We start from the raw sequence: 10,615 nt of genomic DNA, 5'->3' as shown, positions 1-10,615 counted from the left end.
AGGAAATACTCAAACGCCTGCTCTGGTGAAAAGCAGAACTTTGGGCAGCTCAGGCAGGGCTACAGCTCGGCTCATCCCGACCCCTACCAGCCCCTGCATTCTGGGTTTTGAGGTGTAGGCCAACCAGGAAGGTGCAGATCTGCGCCCCGAGGCCAGGCCAGCGTCACGGGACACTTCTGCCGGGATCCCCGAGGGCTGGGTGGTTGTCACCCGCGGAGGCCAAACCCTGTCCCCCAAGACGCGCGGCGGCGGGCCCTCGGAGGGGGAGCCCTCAGAGGGGGAGCCCGGGGGGGGGGGGGGGAGGCGAGGCCCGGCGTCCCGGAAGCCCCGCGGCAAGGAGGGGCCGGGAGTTGCTGAGCCGTTGCTCGGGAGTTGCGCAAGAGCCAGGGTGGCCCGCCCGGGCTGGGACCGTCGGCGCTCGCTTTCGGGTCCGCGCCCCCCAACCCGCCAGCCCCGCCGGCCGCGCCGGGGGAGCGCAAACCAAAAGCGAAAGGACAGGGGCCGCCTTCGCGTGCGCCCCGGGTCTCCGCGCGCGCCAGGTCCGCGGGGCCCCCGCTTTGTGACTTCACGGGTTTCGCAACAAGCCCGGCCGCCCGCGCCCCACCCACCCCGGCCCGCAGCCTCGCCGCCCGCCGCCTCGCTCCGCTCTCCGCGCTCGCCCTACCTCCCGGGCCCGGCCCGTCCCGGCCGTCGCGGAGCCGCCGTCCCGCCGTCCGTGGCCGCCGCGGGGCGCACCCGCACGTGCGCCGGCGCCGCCCCCCGCAGCCGGGAGGAGCCCCCCGTGCCGCTCCCGCCGAACGCCGTGCGCCCTGGGCGGCGGCGCGATGCTGTGCTTCCTCAGGGGAATGGCCTTCGTGCCCTTCCTCCTGGTGACCTGGTCGTCCGCCGCCTTCATCATCTCCTACGTGGTCGCCGTGCTCGCCGGGCACGTCAACCCCTTCCTGCCCTACATCAGGTGAGGGGCAGGGTGGACCCCGCAGGGAGCGCCGCTGGGCGGTGGCCAGGGGCTCGGATCCAGATGCGCGCGTCGGGCCGAGAGCCCCAGGGCTGCCCGCCGGGGAGGTGTGCGCAGGCTGGGGGGGCCCGCTGGGGAGTTCTGACTTCCCCCTGAGAGGTGAGTACCGGACAGTGGCAGCAGCAGGGGCTCGGGGTGGATTGAGAACTCTCGGACCCGGTATGGGGCAGGAAGACGCTGCTCTGGCCGTGCAGAAACAGGCATGGACCCGAGGGAGGCACCTGCTGAGGCAGAGGCCCGTCCAGGTGTGTGCTGAATGAAACAGCTCACTTACTTCACCTTCGCTTCCCAACATTCCCATGGAGCCTGTGCCTGGCTGCTTTCATGCCAGCAAAGTTAAGCGGCTGTTGAAATAGCAACGTGATACTGATGCCACAGCCGGGAAATTATGGCAGCAGGATTCACACCCAGGTCGGTCCCATGCAACCCAATGCAACCTCCGGGTCCTTGGAGTCCGCTTGGTTGAAGCTGCTTAAGACACTTCTGGGTACCCTACTCGCGACTCAGAGCCCTGAAGTTGTCAACAACTGGTGGCATCTTTTGTCATCACACTATGTCATTTTTCATGAGCTTTGGTTTCCACCTTTCTTGAGGGTCACTTCATTGCCAAGGACACCGGCTGCCAGCTCTGTGCCTTGCCATGGCAGTTGAACACTAGAATGGTCTATCCTTCCAACTAGTGTTACAGCCCGCTCTGGAGCTGGCCTGGTTGTACTGGATCTGTACTGGTCATTGTAGCCCCCTCCCTGCAGCCATTTTGCTTGGTAGCAGTGTTCTGCAGTGGGTTTTTGTTTGTTTGGTAGGTAGGTTGGTTGATTGGTTGGTTGGTTGGTTGGTTATTTTGATTTTTGGTTTGTGGGTGAGGAAAAGGAAACTAGGTGAACTACTAGGCAACTAGGGTTTCAAGATGGGAGGAGAGAGCAATATACAGAGTAGTGCACAGAAGCTAATCTGAGAGATGGTGCTGGTTTGCTAGCACACAGTATGGCTCGTGCAGTCCTGGGCCCCTGCAGAAGTCGGGGTTTAGTTTCCCATGGCACATCTCTGTTCCAAGTGCCATCATCTCATTGCTGTCATTCCTGACGAGGGATAGATCCTCTGAGACTTGTCTAAAAAGATAGAGCTCCTCTGTCTCCCTAAATGCCTTTAATTGAGAAAATTGTAACCGTGTGGGTCTAGGATCTGAAGATCAGGAACAGATAATACTTGATATGCATTGGCCAGGTTCTCAGAGACAAGGTTTGAGTCTTTGCAGAGGTTTCTGATGTAGTTATGATTACTATCACCCCAAAGTGAACTTGAAATAGAAGATACTCAGATATGGGGAAATGAGCTGATAAGACCAATGAGGTGACAGCCATGTGTGAGATGTTCAAATCACAGGCTTCCAAGGAAGGGGTTTTACACTTAACAAGGAGAGGAAGCCTTTAGGAAAAACAGAATTACAGGCAGAAAAGGCATGCGATTTGTCCCTTTTCTACCTACAAACAACAAACACGAATGATGCTTGCATACCTGTGCCCAGGGCTTTAGCATTGTCTGCTCTCTGCCTACATGAGCAGTTGAAGAACTGGCTTCCCTTAGCCCCTCCTAGAAAAAAAACTAAATTCTTTGGGGCTTGGGCAAGATGCAGATAAGAACATAACTTAGGAAGTGATCAGAAAAATGCCGGATCAGTCCCCTTGGCTAGAAGTGTTCGACTTCATTTCCCGTAACTCATCTGATCTCAATGCCTTCTACTCTCTCCTACTCCCAGTCCCCTCCTCTCTAGACATTCTGGGATCCCGTGTGTCTTGGATGTCTCAGGCACACCTGCTCCTCTTGGCCTTTGCACTGGCTGTGCCTCTGCCAGATTGTTTTTCCACCAGATTATCTCCAGGCTTTCCTACTTACCTCCTCTTTTGTTTAAATGCTATCATTTCGGTGAGGCTGTCCCTGATTGCCCTACTTATAATTGCACCCAAGGGCCCCTGACTCCCCCATATCCAGTGTTATTCACTACACAGCGTGTCACCTTCTAACGAACTATGATTTACTGATTTACTATGTTGAGTACATGTCTTCCTCTCTCAAATGTGAGCGCTATGAAGACTCAACATTTTGTTGAATAGTAGTTCCTAGGCACTTACTGGCCATTCAGTTCCTTGCTCCCCTGCCCCCAAGATAGTGCAGATTCCTTTGGGGAAGACTTGATAAGGTCATTAAGTTTGGTGGTTGAAGACATTCAGGATGAACTCTCTTTCATGCAATGATGATGTTCATCTGAGGTTCTGCTTTTTTTTTTTTTTTTTTTAAAAAGTTGAACACTTTAAATAAGAGCCATTTCATTTCAAATAAGAGCCAGAACTTTGGAAGGGCTTCCTTCCAGTGTAACTTTCGAACTCAGCTTCTTTATCAGACACTTTCTCCTCCTAATATTATTCCTCAGTATACGGGATAAATGGAAAGATGCTAAACTTCATGAATAGAATAAAAATTAAAATTCTAATTTACTGATGGCATTTTTCATTGGCTGAATTAGCAGAATCCCAAATATTTGATGCAACAATTCTATTGGTGAGGCTTTGGGGAAACAGGTTTTCATTTATTGCTGATGAGAAAGTAAATTGATGTGATCACTCTGGAGGGACTTGGCCATTGTGTGTCATAACGACATATTCCTACAAGGTTGTTCATATTCCTACAAGGTTACTCTTAGCATTGCTTTTATTTTTTAGCATTGTATTTTGTAAAAAATTTGTTTATGCATACAAGAGCTGAGGTACGGGCCAGAGGTGTGGGGGGTGGGTGAGAGGATTCACCAGAGACAGAGCGGGGAGCAGAACAGGCAGATTGGCTGAAGTACACTGCTGAGAGGAGCTGTGGGGCGAGTCAGGAGAGGTCTGCTGCGCCATGTGGGTAGCTCCCTGGCTGGCCAGGAATCGAACTCATGCTGCAGTGGCTGCGGATAGCTTCATAGGTTGTGTCTTAACCCCTTGCGCCACCAGGAAGGCCCTAACATTGCATTTTTAATAAAAAAAGGTTGTAAGTAATACAAATATCCATCAGTAGTGGGCAGGCTAAATAAAGATGGCTTATTCAAAGAATATTTCTTTATACAAAGAAGTCTCTTTAAATTGATACATTGACATGGAAAAATCTCCCAAACATTGTTACATGGGGAAAAGCAAGATGCAAAACAAAGTATGTTATCCTGGGTGTGTGTGTGTATTTGTATTTTCCTGCATAAAGAGATTAGTAAAAGTGAGAGAAGAGGGTGTCTTGGTCAGCCAGAGCTTAGTAGATGGGGAATAAGAATAGAAATAAAACTTTACCTGCTATAGGGTTTTTTCACTAGATTTTTTATTATTTATTTATTTATTTTTTAAAGATTTTATTTATTTATACATACAAGAGCTGGGGTACAGGCCAGAGATGGGGGGAGTGAGAGGACTCCCAAGAGACAGAGTGGGGAACAGAACAGGCAGATTAACTGAAATACACTGCTGAGGGGGGCAGCAGGTGAGACAGGAGAGGTCTCCTGCACCATGTGGGTTGCTTCCTGGCCGGCTAGGGATCGAACTTGTGCTGCAGAGGCTGCAGATTGCTTCATAGTGCGGTGTTTAACCTCTTGTGCCACCAGGGAGGCCCTCCATTAGATTTTTTAAAATTTGAGGTAATTTTAGATTTATATATAGTTATAAAAAAATACAGAGAAATTCCATGCATCCTTTGTTTTTGTCCAGTTTCATCCAAAGGGGGCTACCTTGCAAACCTGGCATATCTTTTTGTATGTATTTACATTTTAGCCATATCGATGGGTTTCCTGTCAGAAAATTAAATTGAAAGCAGGAAGTGTCAGTCACCAAATTCAGCAAGTTGAGTCTCACAATGCAGTTTTTCTGTATTATAAAACCATTAACGCAAGGACACCAAGACCACATCACAGAATTGGTTTCAATTTTTCCATGACCATATTCAGGAATACCATGATGCTCAGTTTGCTGAACTGTTGTAGTTTCTTGTATTTCCTCTGTGACCAAATTTCTCAGGCTATCTTGAATCAGGTTTGCTTACTAACTTCTCTCAGTTGGCAAGCCATTCTCTTTTTATATCTTTTTTGGCTTGTTTGTGTCTCATGCTTCCAGAGTATTCTATCACCATTCTGACTTCTGGCTTTGCCTTTTATTCATACCAGGCTCACTTTTTCAGTCAGTCCTGTCTGCTGGGTAGGTTGTGGTGTTGGGCCACTCCCATTGTTCTTACTCACGACCGCAAACTGCTGAACAACTGGTTTCAGAAATCCCAGTTACCTAGAATTAGCCACCTGAGAATGGGGACCCAATGGCATAGTAACAAAGTGAAAGAAGTTGGGTTTTGAGCTCCCAAACGGAATCTAAAAACCAGGAGAATTATTTCATATTGTGTTTAGTTAACAATCACAAAACCTATTAAATCACCACTATATGCTCATTCTTAAAACGAACACAATTCACTGTAACGAGCACTTCTTATAATGAACAAAACAAAATGAAAAGACACAAAAATGTTTAATTATGTTTATTGTACATGTTTTAGGGGAATTGGTTGCACGGCTACAAATGTAGCATGTTATTCCCATGGCACAGCAGACCTTTCCTGTCTCGCCCTCTGCTCCCCTCAGCAGTGTATTTCAGTACATCTGCCTATTGTGCTCTCCACTCTGACTCTGGTGAATTCTTGCCACCCTCCCATACCTCTGATCTATACCCCATATCTTGTATGCATAAATAAATAAAAAAATCTTTAAAAACTAAAATAAAACAAAAAGCAAGCAAAAAAGGGGCTTCCTTATTGGCACAGGGGTTAAGACGCAATCTGTGAAGATTTCCACAACCACTGTAGCACGAGTTCCATCCCCGGCCAGGGAGTTACCCACATGGCGCAACAGACCTTTCCTGACTTGCCCGCTGCTCCCCTCAGCAGTGTATTTCAGTCAGTCTGCCTGTTCTGTTCCCCACTCTATCTCTGGTGAATCCTCTCACCCTCCACACCTCTGGCCTGTACCCCAGCTCTTATATGCATAAATAAATAAATCTTAAAAAAAAAACCCCACAAAATATCCGTTCCATGAGGGTAGAGACTCAGAGTTTGTTCAATGCTGCATCCCAGCATTTATGGCGGTGCCAGACACCCAAGCCATAGTAGATGCTTAATAAATATTGGTCCAATGCTAAGATAATTCATATCAAGTGGGCCTTTTAAAAAAATGCTTGGGGCCTCCCCTGGTGGCGCAGCGGTTGAGCACTGGGCTGCGAGGCTGCCCGCAGCCTCTGCAGCACCGGTTAGTTCCCTGGCCGCCAGCGAGGGTCACACACACACACACACACAAAATGCCTGTTTTATTCCTCATATTAATTTCCTCCTCCAATTGCTTGCTGATTCTGCCAGTATTCACTGTTCATTAACTTTGCCTTTCCGCCATTCTCTGACACCAATTCTATAGATTTCCTGAAACCCTCCGGGTTTTGCAAGATTTGTAACCTCCCTTTGTAGCCAATCTGACTTAACATTGTTGAATATTTACAACATTTGTTAATCATACTGAGAGGGGACACAGTGTGGTAGATCAGGGAACAGTTTGGAGCAGACTGTTAGAAAGCAACGCCACCATGTGTTCCAGCTCTCAGACTTTGACAAGTTTTACTTCTTTCTCATTCTCTATGAGTTAATTATAATAGCACCTCCCTTAGGAAAAATATATGAACTGACTTAGAACTCATTGACATCCAGCTTTAAGAACATAATACAAGGGCCTCCCCGGTGGCGCAGCGGTTGAGCGCTGGGTTGCGAAGCTGCCCGCGGCCTCTGCGGCGCCGGTTCGATCCCCGGCTGCTCCCCGGCCACCGGAGGAGGGTCCCACATGGCGCGCAGACCTCTCCTGCCGCCCGCTGCTCCCCTCAGCAGTGTACCTCGGTCCTTCTGCCTGCTCTGCTCCCCGCTCTGGCTCTGGTGAATTCTCTCACCCTCCCGCGCTTCTGACTGTACCCAGTGCTTGTATAAACAAAACAAACAAATAAATAAATAAAAACAAACAAACAAACAAACAAACAAACAAAAAAAGAGAACATAATACAAGATTTCTATATGCATTTGCTATTAATCTTATCAGTCCCCACTGGTCTGGGTAAATGCTGGTGTTAAATAGGAAAGGCTATTTGGGTGACGACTCATTTTACAAGTGATTTGTTTATTTGTGAATATAGCAGAAGCCTCAACTTAATTATCTTGCTGGGTTAACTAATATCCTCATTCTCCGAAAACTATACAGACTGAAGCCGGTGGTCGCCGGAACCCCTCCAGGCTGTGCCCACTCTCTGGGCTGCTTGCTGTCCTCCCTCACCTTTTGTCTGGTATGCTTATTAAGTGCCAATGTGTTTGTTGCCAATTGTGTCTATGCCACTTGTGTTTTTTTAAATTGTAATTGTGTGATTTAACTCAATATACATAAACTATTGGTTTGTGAATGAAGGATGAGAATTGTAATTTCTAAGAAAACTCAGTAGAATGCTTTGAAATGCAAGAGACATGCTGTCAAAAATTTGCAGTCTAAATAGCTGTGGATACGAGAAATGTAAAGATTTATGAAAGCTGAGAAATGAGAATTCTGCTCTCCAATTGCTTCCAAAGTATCGTTAAGATTTCCTTCTACTTTAGGGCCTCCCTGGTGGTGCAGGGGTTTCAGTCTCTGCACTATCTAGCTATCACCAGCCATGGTGGCAAGAGTTCGATCCCCAGCCAGGGAGCTAACCCACATGGCGCAGCAGACATCTCCTGTCTCACCCCCTGCTCCCCTCAGCAGTGTAGTGCTTCAGTAGATCTGCCTGTTCTACTCTTTATTCTGTCTCTGGTGAATCCTCTCACCCCCACACCTCTGGCCTGTACCCCAGTTCTTGTATGCATAAATAAATAAAAATAAATCTTGAAAAAAAGAAAAAGATTTCCCTGTACTTTAAAGAAACCAAAACTGGAAGAGAAAGGTATTCAGAGTAGTTGTGGTTTTTGTGACAGTGAACCCATAGTCATGCAATGGCCTTGGCCTCCATCAACAGGTGAGCAAATGCATGTATGTTTGTATGTTTGTGGTGCGAATGTGTTCATATACTTTCTGATGGTTTCCTATTAAAGTCAGTTTCTTTATTCATGACTCACTACATTGAACTTCAGGCAGTGGTGACTTTTGCTTCCCTGTTCAACATAGCAGTGGCGTCCAGGATAATAATCAGATAGGGCCTCCCTGGTGGCACAGGGGTTAAAGACAGCACCATCAAGCTATCGCTAGCCACTGCAGCATGAGTTCGAGTTGGAGTTCGAGTTTGATCCCTGGCCGCCAGGGAGCTACCCACAGAGTGCAGCAGACCTCTCGACTCACCCGCTGCTCCCCTCAGCAGTGTATTTCAGTAAATCTGCCTGTTCTGCTCCCCACTCTCTCTGGAAAAGCCTTTCACCCCCACATCTCTGGCTTACACCCCAGTTCTTATATGCATAAATAAATAAATCTTAAAAAAATCAGATAATAAGGCCCCAGACTCTTATCATGATGTTAATGACACCCCAGTGTTTACATTGTGGTGTTCACGCTATCTCGAAGTCTCAGTGTTACAAGAATAAAAAGGCAGCCATACCATATGAAGCTTTAAACTAGAAAAGTGTCATTCTTGTAATAATTTCTACTTTAATAAAGCACACCCAAATAAGTTGATTCTAAGAAAAGCATAGTAAGACAATTGAAGGTCCCAAACTCTCACAGCCTGAAAATGAATTGAGGTGATGAATGTAGTATTTGACTTGTTCAACTTCTGAACCAATTTGTGTGTGTGTGTGTGTGTGTGTGTGTAACATCAAATTCCAATACCCTCTCCTCCCCATAAAGTGGTGCATTCTGGCCTGCCAATTTTCATTCATTTTTAAAAAAGATTTATTTATGCATACAATAACTGGGGTGTGGACCAGAGGTGCAAGGGGGGATAGGATTCACCAGAGACAGAGTGGGGAGCAGAACAGGCAGATTTACTGGAACATATTGTTGAGGGGAACAGTGGGCGAGACAGGAGAGGTCTGCTATGCCATGTGGGTTATCTCTCTGGCCGGGGATGGAACTCATGTTGCAGTGGCTGGTGATAGCTTGATAGCGCTGTGTCTTTAACCCCTGTACCACAAGGGAGACCCTTGGACTGCCAATTTTTAAATATATGGACTCAACTTCAACTTCCTGAACAAGGTGCTCCATTTGACGGTCCTCTGATAATAACTGTGTTGCAATTGGTCAGGAGCTTGCTTTGCAGAGTTCTTGCATGCCAGGGGCACTTGTGACTCTGGAGGGAATCAGATCTGGTTGTAGATCCACAATACTGTAAACTTTCATGGAAATGATGTATTATCATATCATCAGAAGAAACCTACTGTAGCAGAGCAGAAAAATTTCCAGTGAAACCAGACAGCTCTCCAGGCATGGTGTGGCTTCCCCATCTATTATGTGACCTTGAGCAAGTTACTTTTCTAAGACTCAGTTATCTTTAAGTTGGTGGTAATCAATGCTTTCCTTATATTGTTGTGAAAGCTAAATAAGATGTGCCTGACCAAGTGGAAATGCTGAAAAATGGGTAATTGGTATTTTTCATTGTAATATTAGCAGCTATAGTCCAAACAGGGATGGTTTCTAAAGACTCCCCTCAACGAACTTTCTGACTCTCACCTCTTATTATCTCTGACCTTGATCTCAACCACTGTCATATCTGGACAAACTTTTGAAATAACTTCCTAACGTTCTCCCTGGTCTACACTAGACCCTTTATAATATTTTTTTTCTCATTACATCCTTTAAAAACATCAATCAAGTTCCTATCATTTCCCTGCTCTCAGCCCTCAATGATTTCCCATCATGCTAATATTAACATTGCCTGGTTAGGTTATGTCTTTCCATAATCCTCTCCCCCACAAACATGAGTATGTTGTGTGTGTAAACACACATGCACACACACACAGTCACTTTGCTCACTTCTCTCCAGGCACACCCACTTCCTTACAGTTACTTGGAGCTTTGTTTGCATTTTGCTGTTCCTTCTGCTTATAATTTTCCTGGCCCAAATTATCCACCTCACTCAGATCTCTGTATAAGCACTTTTTGCAGATCACCCTATCTCAAGTAGATTCTCCCTCCTCTCAGTTCCCTTATCCAGACATCCCTTTCTTCACAGAACTCATCACTCCTAGACGATTTTTTTGCTCTGTCCCCCTACATGAATATAAGGTCCACAAAGGAAGTGAACTTTTCTGTTTTATCACTATGTTACAGGGCAGAGAGAGAGGCACCCTAGAACCCACAAACCTGCCCTCCCTACATAGGTTCTGCCATCTGCTGCTTCGAGACAAAATATACTCTAGTGCATAAGATCTTTAATGAGGGCCTCCCCAGTGGCGCAGCGGTTGAGCGCTGGGTTGCGAAGCTGCCCGCAGCCTCTGCAGCGCCGGTTCGATCCCCGGCTGCTCCCCGGCCACAGGAGGAGAGCCCCACATGGCGCACAGACCTCTCCTGCCGCCCGCTGCTCCCCTCAGCAGTGTACTTCGGTCCTTCTGCCTGCT

General features: G+C 47.3%; 1 protein-coding gene across 3 annotated transcripts in view; it reads left to right on the top strand.

Moving 5' to 3' along the window:
• Window positions 1-754: 754 nt before the first annotated feature.
• Window positions 755-10,615, top strand: part of DRAM1 (DNA damage regulated autophagy modulator 1) — a 34,574-nt gene continuing 24,713 nt past the window's right edge. For 2 of the 3 annotated variants that reach the window (XR_008552156.1, XR_005125731.2), the window contains exon 1: window positions 782-955. Coding sequence is in view for 1 of the 3 variants with exons in the window: in XM_037513776.2 (XP_037369673.1) it covers window positions 825-955 (131 nt within the window). In the remaining 2 variants the exon portion in view is untranslated. Of the gene's footprint in view, window positions 956-10,615 lie in introns of all 3 variants that reach the window. The other variant, XM_037513776.2, reaches the window with a different exon arrangement.

This window comes from Talpa occidentalis, unplaced genomic scaffold, assembly GCF_014898055.3.
Source record: "Talpa occidentalis isolate TD23 unplaced genomic scaffold, MPIMG_talOcc4v2.1 talOcc4.16, whole genome shotgun sequence".
NCBI classification, from domain to species: Eukaryota; Metazoa; Chordata; class Mammalia; order Eulipotyphla; family Talpidae; genus Talpa; species Talpa occidentalis.
This window is presented reverse-complemented; position numbering and strand designations above follow the sequence as displayed.